The following is a 21,590-nucleotide window of genomic DNA, read 5'->3' as shown; positions in this document are numbered from 1 at the left end:
TGGTGGGAGCTAATTATTTACAGATCTCACAGAAGAAAAAAGAGCAAGAGAGACAGTGAGCCTAAGAGTCAAAGAAGCATATGGTGCTTGGTAATTCAAATATGAAAGTATGAGATATCTGAAAAAGGAAGTCAGCTTCTGCAACATTTTTCACAGTCAGCACAAGTTTTATCTCCTACTTTATACATTTTAATTATTAGAGTGTGAACTTTCTTCGTCCCTGGCCTGCCTCTCTCTTTAGAGATAGTACTGTATGTCACTGCAGTGGAAGAATTTTCTTGTAGGTTTTCCTTAGTGATAAGAGCAGGTATTTTCCAGCTCTCCTATCAGTTATGTACAGAAGCAATGGTATAAGGAAGACAAGGATTCCTGGTAGGTGAGCCACCTCTTCCATTTGCTTGGTCCTCTCTACTTGCCCGAGTGTTTGTTCCTTCTTCTCCCTGAAGTTTTGTGCTTAAGAAGCAGTGATGGATGAAGGCTGATGGGTCAAAGCTTTGTAACTGTAAGAGATCTCCTTCACTGTGGCATCTCCTTCGTTGTGTGCTTAAGAGGAGGCAGGATGGGTATCTGTCTGGGATGGTTTAGGAAACTGCAACTCCTGCCTGTGTGCAAGAGGTTGGACTAGACATCTGCACTGCGGTACCTTCAAGCCCACGATTCTGTGCACTTAACTACAGCTCTGAACAGAGACCACTATGAAGTGCCACTGCCCCAAGTGGAGCTTTAACAAGGGCCTGGGATGTCAAGGGAAAAATATTTAAACTGCTCAGCATGCTCAGCCAACTATTTGGGCCAGTAGATGTGTGGGCATAGGCAGTGCCGTGGCTTGCCTGCTCTTTGCTCATTTCAAGCATTTCCATACCCAGGGATGTAGAGAAGGAATAGCTCCTGCATTTCCCTGCACATAAGGGCTTTGATTACTGCAGGTCATTGTGTGGCATACACGACAGGACAGTACCTTGAATCTTCCTGGATCCCCTACACCTGGCTTACCCAGACAATGTGTCTTTTCTAGTCTTCTTACGTAACAGACCCCTTAAGCGTGAGCATTTGAAGGAAAGTTTCAGGTACGACGAGGCAGAGCGTAACTGAAAGAGTAAAGATGAAAGAACAGAGATTAAAGATGAAGAATAGTTTAGGGTAAGAATGGAGAGCGGTGGGAGGACTGAAGTGGAAGCATAGAGGGGAAAAATAGATGGTAGAAAGGAAAAGAAGATAAGGCAGAAGGGACTTTTGAGTGAAGGAAGGTGGAAAACTGCTTCTACTTTTCATGTTGTTGCTCCCAAACCGTGTTTAGCCAAGGGTGATGTGCAAGTGATAAACGTACGTTCCTTTATACCACTAACGGTAAATAGCTAAGCTGCATATTTCTGGATTCTTAGAACAAAATCCTTCATTCCTGACTTGGGCAATACTTCCATAAATGCCTGAATAAAGACTGTGGGACTTAGCCCTGCTTCAGACACACAAATGGAGCTACTTCCCTATCAGTGCAGTGCATAAGTAAGACCTTGTTTTTGCAAGTGTCAGCCTTGTAACTGGGGAGGATAGATTGCTTGCTTTCATGAATCTGGAAAGTACGGGATAAATGGCAGAACATTGTTAGCTTGTCTTTCTCCGTTATCATGTTACCTACACATCAGCCAACATAATATTTTCCATGTGAGCTAGGCAAGTTATCTCCAGTTTAAAGGCATATAGACTAAGACCATATGTAGGAAATCTTAACAGAGCAGAGCCTAGAACCTAGGCCTTTAGTTTTAGGCTAGTGCTCAACTCATTGGATCATCCTTTCTTCTTATAGCTATTAAGGCTAAGTACAGACAGTCAAAAAGTGCGAGGCTGAATCAATTCAATCTTCACAGGTAAAGTTAAGCTGCGTAGATTGAACCAATAAGCAAGTGAACAGACATTCACTTTTGATTCTAGTATTGCAGCCACCGGCCTGCAGTGGCCCAGGCCAGAAACTGGGAGGGGTGGGGGGCGGGGCCTGGACCAAAGCTGCTCTGCTCACTGTGTGAGGTGGAGGGGTGTGGGGAGGTACAAAGCATTCTGGGATGCTGGGGGACTGTGAGTTAACTTGAATCTGGAGGGGACAGAAGTTCAATTAGCCAATTTAACTTAAATCAGTAAAATCTGATACTAGATCTATCCAGGTTTAATTTAAACTGGCTTTAGCCATTTTGAAAGCACTTAACTTCTGTTGTGTTACACATTTAAGCTGCTTTCCTATCACTTATACTGGTTTATGTGTAATTTCTGTCCCTAGCCTAAGTGTAAAGCCTCTTCTAACATACTCAGTCATGCTCTCACATTTTTCAACTTAGTCTTATTAGTTTGTTTTGTTTTTTGAAGTAAGGACTTACTTTTATTTTCACTAATGAAAAGGATTGCTTATGATTTTAGGTAATGAGCAGTGTTTTCTCTTTAAGTTGTCCTCGTTAAGGCTGAGCTGGAATCAGTGATGAACGGCTGCCTCTTATTACTGTCTGCCTAGAAAATCTCAGCAGTGTCTTGAAATGTTTAGTTTCCAGACTTCCCAATTTAGTTTCCAATTTAGTAGTGTTGATTTGCTCTGAAGAACACACGGAAAACCAAATGGTTCGTAATAGGTATACACGTTTTAACCCTTTCCAGTCTAGGAAAGTCTACATGTAGGGAATTGCCTTTCTCCCTACAAAAAACTCTGCTGATAATATCCCAGCCCAGATGTATAAAGCCACTAAAGTGTCTGTTTAACTTGCCATTTGAATAGCCCTTTCAGTGGGACTCATGAGCTTAAAGTTAAACATATATTTAACTTCTTTCCTATAGTGGTGCCTCAGGGTATATCTATCATTATGGATATAAATGAATCATTTTAGTATCATTGGAAATCAGTCATTTTCTTTCACTAAAAATACAAATCTGGGCACGAAGCCATTTTTTCAGTGCACTACATTGGAGGTGAAGTGGTGCAAACCATTTGTGGGCTAGAGTTTATTCCTGTCCAGAAGAACTAATAATCTGTCAGACACGTCAGATAGGAGGGTGGTAGGAATGATGGAGAAGATGAATCAGCTGGGTTATCCCTATTTATACCGGTTTAAAATCAGTCCCATTACTTTGTGTTTCTAGGATGAAAACTGCTGTTGAAGGGCTAAGTAACATGACATATTTCCTTCATAGCATCTAATTCTGGCCAAACCCGAATGCTGGCTGAAATAGACTGCAGAGCTGATCCAGTGCTATAGTCATTTAGTACTCTTAGAAAGCACTATTTTTACATGGCATTTCTAACAATAATTTGACGTTCACAGATAAGAGAGCAGATAACTGTGTTTGTTTTCTTTGCAACACAGTGTAATTTGCACAGAAGCATTCCTATTTTTAAAATTAAGAAAATCTAATTTTGGAAGCAACTTATTTAAAATGCTAACATTTCTAAATAAGACCTGTGGTGTCATGAGAGTGGCAAGAGGATTAACATCTGCAAGTGCATTCACCTTCCCTGTGCAGTTAGCTACTCTCGGATTTAATGCTAAGGCTTTTAACGGTTAGAGTGCATTTTCCACGTTAGTGGCTGGCACGCACTTCACACTTCCAATTCAAGGAAGCAGGATCACATTTAAATAATAAAATGCCTTAAAACAAGAGATTTGCATGTCATTACTTTATATAGTCATTTAATAGTTTTTAAATGTTGCATGAAAGCAGGACTCAAATGCATTGAATGAAACCCTGACCCCATGGTGGCAGTCCTGTGGACTTAAAAAAACAACCAACACAAAACACAACTTCACCTAATGCGTTCATAAGTCTACTTCTACATTTCAATGTCGCGGTTAGGAATACAGACTGAGAGGACCAGCCACCCCATTGGCTGGCCTATCTTAATTCCAGAATAGGTTAAAATTTCTCTCTGTGTAGGTTGACTGGGTTTCAGTCTCCAGCCAGCTGTGAGCACATGCTAGCAGCTAACCGGCTGTGTGTGCTGTAACTATGAGAGCAGCAGATTATATCCCAGTGAAGTGTCCTGCTGCCCATCCTGAGCCAGTATGATGGCTCTTGCTGCAGGTGCATTTGGCCATCATTCCCCATGTCCAAATGCCTCTTGCTCATAATAGATTAACACTAGAATACTTCCTTGTTAATGAAACCTCACATAGTTTGGATGGCTGGTTTGTGTCAGGCAAACAGCACCCAGAAGTGCGGAAGATGCTCTCCAGTGCTTTTTAGGAGGGCCTTCCTAGTTTCATTAATTTTGGGAAAGCCAAAAGAGGAGCAAGATTTAACAGTGCCGATGATCCCAATACATGACAAAGGCATGTAATAATACCTGCAATCTAAACCAAACTTTTCCAGTCTTCTTGAAAGATCCAGATCGTGGGTGAAGTTTTGAGTTAACCCTTGTTTTATCTCACTTGGGATTGCCAGTCCTATTTATCCTCTCGTGAACGAGAGATGAGACCAAACCTGCAAAGTTTTGGTTCTGCGCTAGTTTACTCCACTATCCAGGTGTTTGAGTGTAAAGGTTGAGTTTACGATAATCCAATAGCTAAACTGATTTTTCCTTGTCAGCAATTTTCATTCAGTTAACCACAGGAGAATTAAGTGTCCAATTTTAAGAGGCGGAAGAGAGCCGACGTAGCCAAATAATCATTGTACACTGCAGCACGAGGAAAAGAAACTATTTTGGAATTTTGTGTAATTGCACCTTGTAGCTTTGGTTCATTTATTCTCTGAAGGAAGACACAGGTCGATGTATTGACAGCTATTCGTATGCAGTCTTACCTGTTTGTGAGTAAAGATAAATGCTAGTTAGTGCTAGAAGGCTTGTTCTGACATGATGAACTTATTTCTCATAATACAACTTCACAGCCCTGAGATCCAATCCTGGATTAAGCTGTGTATTCTCAGATCTCTGAGGATATTTAGCACCTTTCAGGAGACTCTAGCGCTTTCCTGGATTACAAATGTATTGTCCTGGCCTAGTTATATAATTCTGTTGAATATGTGATAGATTGTAAAGTACTATATCAGCAAGAGCATTCATTTCATATGTATCTATAAACCTTTCTATCCCCGATCTCCGTTTCTTTCTGCTCATTTCTCAGCCTGCTTTTCTAAACACTGTATATAGACAGCATTATTCAAGCCTCCCTTTTTCTGTTTTATTTTTGTATATGCAACAACTATTCCTCTCTGCCAGTAGTACATCTTAAACAGTCGACATCAGTTCCCCCTTTTCGGTAGGGCGCTGGGTTCATCTCTGAATCCAACCTGTAATCATCAGTGTCAATGACCTGCAAAGGAAAACTTTATAAAGGTTTTGATGTCAATTATTGTAGAACCCCTGTTGTGCCTGGGCCGAGGTGGGTAATTTTTGCCTGTGTTGCATGCTATTTAAATAAGTAGTTTCAATACAGAGTATTCAGGATGAGTAAGCATTTGCAAAGTAGGCCTTTAAAAACAGTAGGTAGTGCTCTCTGTGACCTTACTGAGTTGCTTGCAGGGCAAGAAGATGTGAGAAAAGATTAGAAAGTTTGTTTTTTTTTCTTTAAGCACCTGTAGCTAGACACTTCCATTTTTGTCTTGGAGCAATGCAGTTCTGTTAACGTATCCTCTAGCTGTTCTTCATCCTATAGGGTTATGACATAAAATTATATTCCATTTATCATTTTGCACTGAAGTCACATTAGGACAGAGGTAAAAACAAGTTATTTTAAGGGAAATACAAATGAATATAATATACATGAAAAATAGTGTACAACATAGGGTTTTTTAAAGCAAAAATAATTGATGGATGAACAACTACCATACAGGGCAACAGATGCCTTGCTCCAGGCAATGTAGAACCTTGTTACCCAGACAGTTGTGTCAGATTGTATTAAATCTGCCGAAGTCATCCTCCTCCTGTGAATTTTCATAGTCAGTCCTCATATCCTTTGGGAGGGTCTCTAGTTTTGCTGTATTTCAGACACAGGCACACATTTTGTTTTCACCTCTGCGCTTAAAAGATGCAACTAATATATAAGGTAACCGATTTTATTTTTAATTTTGCCTAGATATGCGGTAACTAATCAGCTCACGTTTTGTGCAGGGCGTTATCTGAGTGTTTAAAGCCCTGGAGTGCCCTGGGTTCCTGTTAAAAATGGAAACTGCTGAAGTGGGAGATCTGATTTTCCAACTCGATTTACTACACTTCAGAGAGCTATGTGGTTTTACTCATAGAGGATCACATAAAATGTTTGTTTTTTTAAAATAAAATGCCTGTTTAGGAACACAACAGGTGTTGTTTTCATTCCAGTAAAAATACCTTTGCTTTAACGAATTGAATTGTGTCCAATGTATTATATTTAAAACATTGTTTTTCAGGTTTGTTTCCCAAAGTGGTGCCTACACGACAGTGAAGTGTGTATGCATGCATTTGTCATGCAAGCACGCGTACTGCACGTGAGGGTGGCTTGTGCTTCTCATTTTGAGCAAGGGAAGACTCCTTGTTTTGAGCTGGCAAAAATCAAAGTTTCATGCGAGTGGTAACCGTACTTATTAGAAAATAAAATATTGGTAATGTTTGTCTTTATCTAGTTGCTACTAATCTGTACTTTGTCTCAGCAAATAATTTCATTTTCAGTCTTGGGGTGGGATATTTCTAAATTAAGCTTTGATTGTTTATTCTGTCGTGCTTGATTTCCAGTGTTCATTTCCTCATTTGCAAAAATGTTCAATGCATGTTCCCTTTCATCAGACTACTAATTAAGCTGCTGCATGGTCTTGGCTTTTTTTTTAAATGGGTATTTATGTAAAGTTGACATTATGTAGGGACTGAGAGGCTGTGTAGCTAATAAATGAAACCCAGTGTCAAGACTGCAGAGGCTAAGAAGCTGCTTTGAGAGCATGAAATACTACTTGCTACTTACTTGCCCATTAGTCTGGCTATGTTTAATCAATGTTTGCCTTGTCTTATGTTCATGTACTGTGTCCTGGAGTAGCTAGCTTGATGAATTGTAAATCTTCACTCTACTTATTTATTTTTATCAACAGCTGGGGCAGATTGATTTGAATAGGTTAAAGAGCAGACCTCATTGGACTCCATAGTGGTATGCCAGTATTTTAGGTTCAATCAAATGATCAAAACTGACGTGAGCTGCGAATAAATGGTTAACATAAAAACAAATGAACAACAACCCTTCCCCAACCAAACCACAAACCCGAAGCCAATTTTTTTAAAAGAGAAGCAGAAGAAAAGCCATAAGATAAAGGAGAGGGAAAGAAGGGGTTAAATGGTTTGAACAGGTTTCCATTTAAATTGCAATGGGGTAGCTGTCAGTTTGGTGGGAAAAAAAGCCAAATCCAAGGTCCTGAGGTCTCCAATGATGTGCACGAGACCACGTATCCTTTTCAAGCACCAGTGCTGAGAGAAGCGTCTCTTGGCAGGTTTTCCTCAATTTTTTGACAGAGTCGTGCCGCACCAGGGAGGGGAGGGCTGTAGCAAGAGAGCACAGTGCTGCCTGTCAGAAACTGCAGTCAAGGAAAACCTATCTGACCTGTTGCCTGCTTCTCTGTCACTTATGGGGGTGACCCCCTGCCCCATGCATTTTCTATCCCCAACCCACCCCTTGCCCACAATAGAGAATGCAAGGGCATTTATCTTTGGAAAAAGCCTTTGTAAGAAGTTGCCTTTGTAAGAGCTGAAGTTGTAAGCATAGCCCTACCGTTGGTGCACAAAACAATTGGCTTTAACGAAAGGCGAGAATAATGGAAGAAATACTTATTTTAATCCTTTCGGTTTAATTTTTCAAAGAGTGCTTGATTTCCATCTCTGGGAACTCTCTGGAGGGACATCATGGCTGGGATTTTTAAAAAGTCTACAAGAGCGATCCGGCTGTCTCCCGTTAAAATTCAGTAGGAGCTGGTGCTTCAATCCCTTGGGTCCCAGACCTAGGATTACAATGCAAACAAAATAATCAAACCGCAGAAGAGTCTGTCCAATGCTGGGAGGCATTCTCCATGAAAACATAGAAAAATAGGTCTGTCCCTGCCTTTCTCTTCTCCATGAGGCCAAACCTTAAAAGATTTCGGTTGCATTATCTGCCTGATGAAACATTTAATGTTGAGGAAACTGACCATGAGTTTGGATGACAAGCTGTTGTCATGCATGGATTTTTTCCTCCTTTTTTTATAACCATGGCTGAAAATCTTAAAGGACCCAATCCAAAACCAGCTTGAGTCAATGGAACAGGGCCTATAACATCGCCAGCCAGTAGCGAATATGATCTTGTACGTATTGTGTCAGCTACAAAGTCAAGGTGGCATTTCCGCCCGCAAAAGTCAAAATCCCCATACTGGTGAAGAACATAAGGAATACAATTAATAGAAGATCTGCATTTGGCCGTGCCTAAGAGGTATGAGCTGCTGATCCGGAGACGTTTGGCAAAGGAGAATCTGCAGGGATGGAAAAGTTCAAAAGCGAAAAAAGAGGAAGAGGAAAGTTTTTTTCTGTCTGTTGTTTGGTTTGTTTTTTTTTTAAACCCAAAAAACTACTACCCATATATTATAAGCAAGGTAACCAGGCAGTGTGTCCGTCCAGCCCATATAGATGCACTTCTTCAGCAAATCTGATCTCAGTTTTGCTAAGCGACTTTATAAGCAAAGAGGAGAAAGAATGTAACCTTGAGCAAGTCATTTAACGTCTTTTTTTTTTCTGTTTCCCCTATCACCTTTATCTGCCTTAGAGATTATATGCAAGAAATAAGGATATTTGGGGAGGGAGGGTGATATCTTTTATTGGATCAGCTGCATGCTTAGAGGTTATAAACTTTCTAGAGCAGTCTCTTACCAAGTGTAGGCATAACACCCATCCCTTACTTTAGTTGAGGCCTCTAACTATTACAGCGATACAAACTAAAAAAAATAATAAAGCCCAACATGCATATTTTGAACATGTGTCTATAGCCCAGATTCATGAAGTTTTTTTTTATTCTGGAGATCCCCTGAAAGGAAAATTTGGGCTTGTAATAACAATACTAGTTGCTGAAGATTTACGGTGCTTTCTGTGATATCAACACAGCCATGAATGGCATCATAGCTATACTCTCTTCATCTTTTTTTTTTTTTTTTTTAAAGCGTGTCATCTGACACTAAATAGAGAACATGCGAGAGCCATGTGTGTTCATCTCTGTATAACGAGGACGTTTGGAACTGTGTGAATTCCTGTTCCTTATGTGTAAATGGCGGTGACTGTACCTGTTAAAGACTGGGAATAAAAGCTAAAAAAGGGAAACCAAACCAGTACATACATATCTTACAACAGTGGTTCTCAGCCTCTTTAGACTTGAGGCACTTTCCGTAACTTTTGGGAATTGAGCGGCGTCCCATTTCAAAAGCCAGCTTATTTATTACAGTTCGAACCCCTTGCAGAAGGACCTGGCAGTGGGGGGGGGTGGGAAAGGCCAGGCAGGGCCGGATCTCTACTTGTGCTTACATGCTGATCTCACACTGTTTCTCAGCCTCTTGTGGGCTAATATCAACTGGATTTAAATGGAAGTGTGTAGTGGAGGCTGCAGCCCTGTCCAAATGCAAACAGGACTCCCTACAAGAGCCTCATCGTTGCTTCCCACTGCCCAGCTTCCAGTGGGAGGATCTTGGCTACGTGCCGACTTTATGGAAATGGGAGACTCCACCCTAGGTTGCTCCTGCGGCCGTTGGCTGAGGGCAAGCGAGACTCAGGGGCATCCGAACCCCAATCCTCTGGGCTAGGGCCTGCACATAGGATGCCTGCCAATGGATTTGCAAGTATCTGAAGCCTCAGGCTGAAAAGTCTGGGGTGGAAGATGCTTGCTGGTTGCAGTGCCACCTATGGTGTTTGAATGGTTGAGTTTTGTTCAGTCAAAAGGATTCAGAAGTGATCTGGCTCATTTGACCTGAAACACAAAAACTATTCCAAAATTTAAAAAAATTAAAAATTGCCTCGCACCTCATGACACCCTGCAGCACCCCTTGGGTGCCTTGGCCCCTTGGTGTAGTATTATTGCCTTACAGAGCGAGCTTGTCATAGGGGAAATCGTGAGCTGTGCGCCCATCCGGCTTTGAACAGACAGAATGTGCAGCACAGCCCTTTGTTTTAGTGCAGCAGGACTATCTTTTCTTGAACTTTTCTACAGCTTCATGCACCAACAAGCCTGTGCACGCAGACTCCTTTGGGCTATGAAAGATTTTTAGTGAGAGCCTCCCAGCAATAATCTAGTTCAGGGACTGACAGCTTTATACAAGCCATGGGCCAGAACAGCCTGGTCCAGAGTGGACTGGGTGGCTCCAGAGGCAAGAGGATCTCCCCGCACCCACACTAGGGCCAGGCAGATGGGACCTGCACCCGTGCCACCATTGCTACTCCCAGCCCCCACTCCCCAGCCGCAGCATGGGTGCAGATCTGATTCTGAGGTTACATTTATTGCTCATTCTGCTATTAAAGGCAGGGTAGATTTGTACTTTATTGGACTATAGTCAGGTAGAGGGAGACTATGGTCTATAAGGTGCAATTACCCTGACTAGCACAGCTACCTACCTCACTCACCTTATAGACTATCTCATTCACAGAGGCAGGAGCTATTGTAGGCTACAGCCTACAGCTGAAAGAAAGGTTGATCTTGTAGTTACAGCCCTTGGCTGAAAATTGGTTCTGTTTCTGGTTTTGCAAAACATTTCCTGTGTGACCTTGAAAAAGTCATTTAATCCTCATCAGGAAAAAGGGGTTAACATTTTGAAAATCCACTTCTGTTCGTGTGCATATACCTTGTAGGCACGGCTATGAGGGGCATCTCCGGCAAGCATTCAGATAAATTATACCTTCTTGCCAGATACTGCAGGAAAAAAGAGAGTCAGGGCTTTGTCATCGTCGTTGTGAATGTTTCTTTTTCTGCATGCTGTTCAGGCTAAAAGCCTGCCCCTGTCACAGGTGCATCTTGGTCCCTAAGGATGCGTTTGTGCTGGGGAACAAAGATGCTTGTTTATCTTGGCAAATGCCGGGAGATTACCGTATTCCATAATGCAAAGAAAGGAATTACCGCCACGGCATACAGCAAATGTACGTGAAAACAAACAGACGTACAGCCGAGGACCAGTGAAACGGAGAGGGTTACCGTCTTTCTTGAATTCATCCTTGCAAATGACATGGTAAATTATATCTTCCTACAAGTCAAATTAACCACCGGCCCAGTTACTCTGCCCTCTGTCTCATAAACCAGTCTCCTATCTGGAGATTTAAAACAGTCTGAAGCATGGTGGCCTACATTTTGCTGCTGAATATTTTTTTGGGGGGTGGGGGATGGGGTAGAGAGGGGCTTCTGCCTGAGTTCCCTCCAATCACAAACAGATTAGATTAATCTTGCTGCTGCAAGGCATTTTACAGTACCCAATGTTACACTGCTTTAATTTGCTCATGTTCTGTCCAAGTGCCGTAATAGTTATGTAACACGCATGACAAGCAGGTTTAATACTCCAAAAATGGAAACAGATCTTCTCTTTTATTCTTGAGAAGGCTAAAAGGTGCCTTGACCATGCCTTACAAATACCTGCATTCAGGTTGAAAGGAGGCAACAGGATGCACTTCCTTTGGCTAGGTGCCTCTTTAACTGGAGAAGATGTAACAAGATCTAGGGGCTGGCAGCTGACAGTAGACGAGAAATAACATGCAGGTTTTTAACAGTGATGGCAATTAACCCTTGGGCCAGCTTACCCACGGGATGTGGTGGATTCTCTGTCACTTCAAATTTTTAAATCAAGACTGTCTGCCTTCCTACAAAGCACGCAGTGGTGTTATGGGCTTGATGGCAAAATTATTGGGTGAGGTTCTATGACCTGAGTTATGCAGGAGGTCAGAGTAGATTGTAATGGTCCATTTTGGCTCTCAAATCTGTGAAAAATCCTCCTGCTTGCAGCATTAGTTACAGTGAGACAGCATGAGACACATTACTCAAGATTAGAGCTAATTACTGTACAGTAAGCATCACCGTCTACACGTGCAGATGCATACTGCCCAGTAATTTGCACTAACCACGAGTAAATTTGCTACCTGTAAATACAAGTAGCATATTTACTCCTGATTATGTACTGCGCAGTACAGCATGTTTAGACGGCCAACTGGGAGCAAATGTGCTCCCAGGCAGCAGGGGACGGGAGGTTGCTCCCTGCACCCAGGAGCTGCCAGCTGCTGGGACGAGCTCCACTGCCAGAGCCCAGGTGGGAACAATGTCCCCTTGCCCCGGCAGCAGGGAGCTCCCAGGCCCCGCTTCACCATAAAAATCTCCCAGCCCAGGCCCCGTGTCTGCTTCTGCATCCCTGTGTGTATAGACACCTGCCCAGGCTGGGTTTATGAAGCATTTGTACAATAGGCAGGCCCATTATCACATTGTAATATAGCGAAATAGTAGTAAATACTTGTGAACTCCTAATGTGTCATTTCATGTGTGCAAGAAAATAGGCAGCACAAAACAAGTTAGGTTAACATCATATCTTTCTTCAGTTTCCCATTTCTATAAGGGAGCAATGCTAGGCTCATGGGGAAGTTGTGAAGTTTATCACTAATGTTTCCTGGACCGTCACAGCCACATCAATACTCCAGCCCTACCGCTGCAAAGAGCTTGCCATGCTACTGTGCAATCAGTCATTGTTATGCAGGTTCATACAAGTTATAAATTTAAGGATTTTTTAAAAAATTAAATATCAATATTAAATAATATTTAAATATTAGGGTACAACCCTAATGTAGTTCTATTTAATAATGAATGGTCCTACAGCACAGATGATTCTGGATTATTATTTTGGTCAGGCCATATAAGAAGTGTAGGAGTCATTTGCAAGTTAGACGTCCTTTTTTTCTTTTTGTAAAGTACAGTGTAAAATCACAGTCCTAAACAAGTACCTTCTAATAATTGGTAACACAAAGGATGTATCTGCATATCCAAGGGATTGTCCCACTCTTGTGCCATTTGCTCATATCCTAAAAATATTTATTGACTTAGTTCACAACTTTTAAAATGTGCTGTGGGCTATGAAATTGTTTTGCCCCACAGAACTGTCTAGCATCCCACAGAGCATGACTACCACTTCTAATTGCATCCTGAACAACAGAGTTAAGAGAACTTGAGAAATTATAATTACTGAACTCCTTATGTGCGAGATGATACATCTGCAGCCAGGAGACTCTGAATAATCTGCAACCTCAGCTTTTTTTATTGTTTAGTTCCATGCAGCGGCACTCGACAATTAAGAGTCAGAAGAGAATTTCAAAATAAGTCCGAGACTGATACTGTGCCAGTATGAGGATGTCAGGATGAGTGGTGTAATGTGCAGTGACTTCAGATGTATTAAATACTGTGAACGTCAACCCCATTCAAATTTAGCATTGGGCTGTGGGGGTGCATGTGTGTGTGTGTTGGAAGGGGGAGGATGGGATGTTGTATCTAGGCTCGAGAAAACTCAGAAGTGTTTTTATTTTGCATTGTCAGTTAGTCAACTGACCTTTGACGGGCCCAGCACCCGCCATCCAAGCGACATCTAATTGCAGAGTTGGTCAAAATATGGTAAAATGGTCTTTGCAACAACAACAATAAAAAGGGGTGATATTCTGATGAAACACTATGGAGTGGACAGCTCTAGTTTACCCAGACCAGCAAAACTCCAACGCTAGTCCTGTAATTGCCACTTTTACACGGGGACAAGGTCAGGACTTAAAAAAAGAAAAAAGAACAAAAAGTCCCGACTAGCATACTTGGATGTAATTTGATTATTAAAACATCAGAATTCCCTCTCTCCCTTGCTCCCTCTCCCCCCCAGCTAAAAACTTCACGGGCAGTCAACGTAACTACCTTTTTCAAGCCCTTTCAGTCAAGTGTTATGTCTTGGCCGAATGCTATGAACAGCCATTTCCCTTGCAATTGTTCTGAAAGACTTTGATTTCATGGAGTCACCCTGCTTGAACTCCTGCAAAAAGCAAGACAGGCTGTGTGTGTGCGCGCGCGTGCAGGTGCGTGTGTCAGAACAGACAGAACACGCTACCTGATTCAGGAGTTATATAAAACCTGAGTTTTGTCATCTGATACAGCCAATTTCACTCCCAAAGTCTGTGAATTCCTGTTAGCTCTTCTCTATTTCGTGCTTCCTTTCGTGCCAAACTTCCCACTGTGATATTTAGTTACAGCTGTAGGTGATGCCTTGAGGCCTGGAGTTATATCATTTCGCTGTCCTTACCTATCCATATCTCTGTAGTGCCTGTCACTGTATTCTCGAAGTACTCAACGCAGGTTCTGGAAAATGATGATATTTTGTCCAGCAGCAGCTATTATTTCACTTTCTGCCTTGTGAATGATTGGTAGATTGTGAGCTCTATCTTTGAGGACACTGCTGTACCGTCTTCCCCTTCGAAGTTTTTCAAGGAATGGGAGGTCAAGAATTTGGCCATCTTCAAGCCATGATACTAGGGTCTTCATTCACTCCATGGGGAGCTACAAATTACAGTCATCTTGTTCTCTCTCTCCTCTCTCTTGCATCCCTCCAGTCACTCTTCCACTTTTCCTGATCCAGATTTCCTCTTGAAAAACATTGTTAGGAAAGTCATTTTGTAATCACAAACTGCACCTTGACACTTTTTCAGGGCCTTGTTCCTGATAGCACACTTAAGCGTGTGATAATATCCAGTAGGGCACGTGCTTTGATTATTTAAGACACAAGCATTTATTAGGATGGACAATGACGGAGATGAGTAACCTCTGATACCTTTACTTTTATTCTAGGAAAATGAACTGAAGGATGCTGTGCAAGAAAAGAATCGCTTGAGCCTTCAATATGCCAGTGTATCCCAAAAGGCCCTGCAATATGACCAGGTAACATCACTGTATGCACGCATGGTAATGCAATTCTCACATCCATTTATCACTGACAGAGCCAGTAGAAGCAGATAGCGCTGTTGTTCTGCTTCTCGGCTAGTAATCTATTTTAGGATATTAGGACGTTGTATTTTAAAATGCATTTAATTCATAAATGCTGTGGGCTTTTTTTTTGTGTGAAGTGATGGTACTCTGAGAGGAAATTTAAAACACACAGATGGTTTTTGCTGTACTCCAATTAGTCTGCTAGAACATCTTCTCTTTGTATTCGACAGGGTTTGGCCAAAGTTATCCTTTGCAGAGATTTTGACTAGGGCCGGTCAGAAAAAAATTCTCCCCCATGAAAAATCTTGATGCAAATGAAGTTTCCCCCATTTTTTTCCTTGTGGTTTTTTTTTTATTAAAGTTTTCAGTGAAAATTAGGATTTTGTCACAAGTGCTGCTCAGCAGAAAACAACATTTTGAGCAACTTCAGCCAGTCTTGGATTTAACAAGAAAGCAGGTTTGAAATGAAATGATTTCCTCTAACGGTTACGTACAGCTTTCATGAATTGTTATGTGAAGTCTCTTACCGACACCGAAGGTGCAGTGAAACTGCGCTGCTCCAGGAGAAGTTCAGGGAAACGGAGAAGGCTGCACGCCACTTTAGGATGCTTCACCTTGCTGATGCCAGAGTTACAGCCCCACTTCTGAGAGGGCTCCATGCCTTCTTCCTGCAGGGCCAAGCCAGGAAAACAGACCGTGCTTTTTCTGAGTGCACAGACTATAATAGTGAGAGACTGCCTGGGGCACATACAAGAAGGGAGACGGTCCTGTTGCTTTCTCGACTGCTCTTCTGCACTGCACAAGGGACATTAACCATCTGTGTCCCACAGAAACTTAGATTTAGCCTAAACTATTATTCTAGGCTGGGCTTTTTACAGGCACTTATGGGGGGGTCATCAGGTATCAGCTTGCATCCAAAGATCAGTGGGATCCTAATACTTAATTTCCATGGGCCCCTTCAGGACAGGATTCAGTTGTTTCTATATAAATAAGCAGCATAAGAAAATGTTGAGTTGGAAAAGGGCCATATGGCTTATTAAGATCTATCTGCCCATCTGTCTGGTATTTCTCTCTCAGAATGTTTTTTTTCTAAGTCCTTCCTAGCTGAGGTTTGTATGTCATCCTTTCCCCGCTACTGGTGTTGTCTACGGAGCGCCGGTCCCTTCTTTAGGCAGTTCACAGTATAACTTGGACAAATATAACACTTAGGATGGATGCAGGGAGAGCTTAACTGTTTAAAAAATGTTAGCTCTCTTTACACTTGCTATCATCATGTTTGCTTATAAAGCAACTCACCTTGGCGTAGTACAGAGCATAGGTGTAGTGAATAAAAACTAATAAGAACCATTCATAAGAGATGTGGTATAGTCCTGGGCCCCACACAGACCATTTGGAGGGTTCCTGATGACATTCATGGGGGGAGGAATGGCACCTTCTGTTGTTACGGATCTATTTTATTCGTGTTTTAAAATGTAAAGAATATTTCTATTTCTGTGTTGGTCCTGCAAAGTCAACCTCTAAAAATAAGCAAAAGACTTCCCAGGAGTACCTCTACCTCATCCTGACCCTCCTCAATAGCTTTAGTAAAATCAGAGAGGGAGAAGAGATTGCAGCAGTCCCCAAATATCCATGAACCTTGGGTGCAAGTGACTGAGGCAGGCCCCTTACGGGAAAGGACCCGTCAGCAATCCCATTCTGTGCATACTAGGGGGGCTGCAATGGGAGTGCTTCTGTTGATGGGATTCGATATCACAGAGAGAAGTAGCACCCGTTAACCCAAGTCGTTTGGGACTTTATACATATTAAACCCATTGCTGAAGTTGTTATTTACTGTTGATAACAATGATATGTATTGCAATAAAGTCTAGAAGTCCCAGTCACAGATCAGGACCCCGTTGTGCTAGGTGCTGTACACATGCAGAAGACAGCGAGATGCTCCATACCCCGTGTAGCAGAGTCTGAATTCCACCCATTTAAATGTATGAAAAGTAAAAGATCATCTCCTGAGACCTTTTTTTTTAGCAAATAAAACCGATTGTGTGGGAAGAGGGCGTCTGAGGAGAAGCAGAAATGCGACAGAAGGAAAAGATAATAATGGGGAGATAGAGCAGTTAAACTAAAATAAAACAGGGGCCTCAAAATAAAACAGTTCCAAGCTGTTTGTACAGTGGATAGCGGTGGTTCAACGCTTCCAGGCCGTATGCACCAAAGACACAATTGCCCAGAAGCTAAAGAACAAGTGATGACACACTTGGACTCAGAGGTGATGTCCAGGCACAGATGGCCATTCGCACAAGAGTAAAGGAGTAAGTCTCACATTACAGTTGGGACTTATAAAGTCTAAGGGGTCAGCCCTGCTCAAACTCCCATAGATTTCAATCAAAGCAAGAGCAAGGCCTCAAAATACTTCATTGCATGCCAGGTAGAAAGGTCTAGCATCACAAGCAAAGTCTGTAATGTCTCTCTTTCCCTCATTTATTGTTGTGGCACCAAAATAAAAAATGATTTTCAACCTAATTGAATTAATAGCTTCACAGACTTAAGTAGGTATGATAAGTTATCACGCACCTAAGCTCTGTCCCAAATCTACGTAGAGACATCCCCAGTGACATTTTGGAATAAACAGAAAGCTTTCTATATGCATGGAGCCATTTTCATACTACACGATCATCCTTTGGTTTCTGAGATAGGCTAAGCAATCCGCTCACTGATAGCAGTGATTAACAGTGCTATTCATTATCCGGACTCTTAATTGCAAATCCAGAGGTGTTTTTGCTGTGATCCCTCTCCAGTTTGCAACTCCCCATGTGTGTATGCAGCCTTTTCAAACTCATGACAGAAAATAATTAATTGGAGGGCACAATGTAGGGAAGCATAGTTAAGTAAAAAAAAACAAACAAGTAGATGGAAAAATAAACTTATGTTGGACGTTGAAGCTGGGAAGATTCGGCAAAGCTTAATGGACTTAGCACTGGGCTGAGAACTACATACTCTGATTTCTATTCCTAGATTTGCCATTAGCCTGCTGTTGCAATTAGGTAATTTAAGTAACCCTGGGTGCATCTACATGTACAATTAATGCGATGCAATGAACTCCAAGGCTGTTTGAGCCACAGTACACTGCTCCCGGGCACAGCATCTACACATGAGCTCAAACTGCTGCAGGACACAGGTGTCCTGGCTCCGGGTGAGGGCAGAGGGGCTGGCTGGGACACGAGTGCTCGAGGCGTGGAGCTGTGTGGCTAGGCGGCAGGCGGGAGTCTGGCTCCCCTGTTGCCTGGGCTGACTGGGCCCAATTTACGCCCAGTTGTCAGTCTTCGTGTGCATTTCAGTGTAGTAGATTACTCCACCATTTGATAATACTGTCCCTGATGGTATCTTACGGCAGAGTTAGTTAATGCCCTAATACCAGCGTGCATGTAGAGGGTGACACTTTATGGCAGAGCTAATTCATCTGCTCCACAGTAAAGCGTACACGTAGATGCATCCCCTGCGTGCCTCAGCTTTGCCAGGCGTGAAATGGGGCTGATGATTGTTTTAGGGGTAAGGAGGGTTTTTGTCTAGAATTTTTGCAAGTGTAAAATTCTCCGTACCTGCTAAATATTGGAGTCAAAGAACAGTTCCAGTCAGTTGTGTCTCAGCATTCAAAGGGAGAAGTACAACTACAGCGTACTTGTTACACCAGTCACACACACATCACAATGAGGCTGCTTTTTATTCATGTTTTTGTGTATTATTTTTACTCCATCAACACTTGATTTGAAAAACAGGCTCTTAAACTGAACCCCCTAAAAATGTGTGCGTGTTTACAGAGATCTATGAGTGCAGCAGGGCAGTGTATGTGCAAACAAACCCAATTTACAAACCTTTTATGCATAATGCAAAGGGAACCGAGGTGGTTATTTGAGTTAGTCTGAAGTCAGGCAGGACATAGGGCAGGGTACCACCTTCAAGAGAAGAAGTTAGTCTCTAAGCCCCCCCTCCACCCGCACCCTATCTTCAGCACAAAGGCTGAAATTAGCTTTGCTCAAAGTGTGGCTCAGAGCTGATCCAGCATTTAAACCAAGCAAATAATGCTCCTGGGAGACTTACATTGTGCTTGATTTCAGTGCTTGCTTCTGCGTGAGAGAGAAGTTCACCCTTGGTGCTGTGCAGGGTTTCACACTTAAAATTTTTGCATCCAGTTTAAGCAATGGTGTTTGAATTTTAGGCTCTGATTTAGTTACCTATTTGTCTGCGTACAGGTAGATAGACTCGTGTGTACAATGTATCCTCAAAATATGTTTCTAGAATATATTGTGCAAACAGTAATGAACTGTGCAGCATCTTCTGGGTGGTTTTATGGCAAGCTCTTTTCTCAAACATACAAATGTTATGAAAAGTTAGCTGGTCCACAGGAGTCCAGGATTAAAGCCTTGCGAGTTTTAGTTTCCTTATTGCTATAACAAGTACAGTCATCCAGTTTCAGCATTTCCTGTGTGCCTATAGCAGAATAAAATGTAGACCTGCAGAAAGTATTTACTGATCTAAGCAACTGTATTTGGTGCCAGGGGAAATGTTCTTTCACTAGTTACCTAAATAAGCTGCTGCATTTTTCTATTAACTCCATAGTTTCTTTAATTAAGTATTAAGCTTTTCTCAACTTGCTGCTCAGAAACAGCGAAGAATTGGTTGAGAATGGGAAGATGGAAGGTAATTTGGATGATTAATGTGCTTTTGTCACTGTGCATTAAATGTAGTAGCTCTATTGTGAGGTATTAACTAAATGTGCATTAGGCTGCCCTAATGCACAGTAGCGAAAGTGCACACTTTTTTAGTGACACTTAATGCTCAGTAGCCTGATTTTACTGAGCATTAGCATACTAGCACAGTTTTTGGTGTGATGCTCTAATGCGCAGGAAAAATGGGCTACTACACATTAAAACACGTGTAGACACACCCAGTGGCTTTGAAATGATAGGATCTAAGAAATGATAGGGTCTAAGATTCGAAGGGGAGGAAGGAAGCAGAAAAAAGATACTGGACTTCAGAAAAGGGACTAACAAACTCCAGGAACTGGTTGGCAGGATTCCCTGGGAGGCAAGTCTGAAGGGAAAAGGAGTCCAGGACAGCTGGCTATACTTTAAGGAGGCTGTATTAAGGGTGCAGGAAAGAGCTATCCCTATGTGACCGAAGAATGGGAAGTACAATAGGAGATGAAAGAGGGTCAGCTACCAGATGATGAGTGCAATTAGTAGCAAAGAGAGAGAAAGAGACAAATAGCCTAGAGTGGTGGGTGGACGGGTTAGGGATTACTCGGGGAAGCTAGATGCTTTCAAGTCAGCAGGACTGGGTCGGATGTACCCTGGGGTACTGAAGGAATTTCACAGATTTCATAGACACTAGGGCTGGAAGGGACCTCGGAAGGTCGAGTCCAGCCCCTTGTCCCAGGGGCAGGAAGTCAGCTGGGGTCACAGGATCCCAGCAAGATAAACATCCAATTGACTCTTAAAGGAGTCCCAGAGTAGGTGCTTGCACCACCTCTGGAGGGAGTCTGTTCCAGGCCTTTGGGGCTCGGGCAGTAAAGAAGTTCTTCCTTATGTCCGACCTAAAATGGTCTTGGAATTGCCTACAGTACTGTGTACAATTTTGGTCCAGACCTGACACTTCAAAAAGGATGTGGATGATTTGGAAAGAGTCCAGCAGAGAGCAACAAAAATAATTAGAGGCTTGAGAAGTATGATTTATGAGGAAAGGCTGAAAAGATGAGGGGTATTTTATTTGGAGAAGGGAAGCCGCCGGGGGGGAGGTGTTGGAGATTGATAACAGTCTTCAAATACCTGAAGGGTGGTTATAGAAAGGATGGAGATGGACATTTTTCTATGACTGTAGAGTACAGAACTGGGAGCAATGGCCTCAAACTGCAGCAGGGAAAATTTAGGCTGGAGATTAGGAGCAACTTTATGGTTAGTATGGTCAAGCATCAGAACAGGTTATCCAGAGAAATTATAGAAACTTCATCTTTGGAAATTTTCAAGAATAGGTTAGACAGACATGGCTGGGATGGTTTAGCTAGGGATGATCCTGCCTTGAGCAGGGGGCTGGGACTAGATAACCTTATGAGGTCCCTTCCAACCCTACTTTCCTGTGACCCTAAGAAAAATGTAAGACTTTAGCAATATCCTGGCATCTCTAGCTGGCAAAATGGAAGCATTTAGTAGGCAGTAAGTAAAGTGTGGAAGCAAAGAGATGTGGCTGATGTTCTTATTGAGTAATCATGACAGAGCAAAATGTTCCTCATGTTTTTGCATGAAATTACAACCGTTTACTCTTGATCTATATCTAGGTCAAGTCTCTTTGCCACTGGGAACACAGTTGGGCTGTGATGTGTTCTAGATGTAATTTAATTTCATGTATATCCCATATGTTCTTAAGCAGCTTGTTAGAAGATCATTAAATTCACATTTAGTGACTAGTTTGTATAAACCATAGTAAGTGAGCAGTAGACTCCTTGAGTGCTGCACCTCTGTATATAAGGACAGTTATTACAGTTGTCTGTGTGATGCTGTATTCTCAGAGGATGGTGCTATAGAAATAAGAGCAATTATTATTGTTGTTCAAGTGCCTAAGGGCAATAGGGAGACTTTCTTCCCAAGCTGCAGAACAAAAATATACTGACAACTTCTTTAAGATTTAATATGC

General features: G+C 42.2%; 1 protein-coding gene across 7 annotated transcripts in view; it reads left to right on the top strand.

Moving 5' to 3' along the window:
* The window catches only part of RIMBP2 (RIMS binding protein 2), a 294,528-nt gene that overhangs the window by 167,813 nt on the left and 105,125 nt on the right, over nucleotides 1–21,590 (top strand). For 6 of the 7 annotated variants that reach the window (XM_059713432.1, XM_059713433.1, XM_059713434.1 and 3 more), the window contains one exon: nucleotides 14,772–14,861. In XM_059713432.1, coding sequence (XP_059569415.1) covers nucleotides 14,772–14,861 — 90 coding nt within the window. Of the gene's footprint in view, nucleotides 1–5,930; nucleotides 6,018–14,771; nucleotides 14,862–21,590 lie in introns of those variants that run through there. The other variant, XM_059713437.1, reaches the window with a different exon arrangement.

Source organism: Alligator mississippiensis, chromosome 10 (genome assembly GCF_030867095.1).
Source record: "Alligator mississippiensis isolate rAllMis1 chromosome 10, rAllMis1, whole genome shotgun sequence".
Taxonomy (NCBI): domain Eukaryota; kingdom Metazoa; phylum Chordata; order Crocodylia; family Alligatoridae; genus Alligator; species Alligator mississippiensis.
Note: the sequence above shows the minus strand (reverse complement) of the source record. Positions and strands in the feature narration are given on the sequence as shown.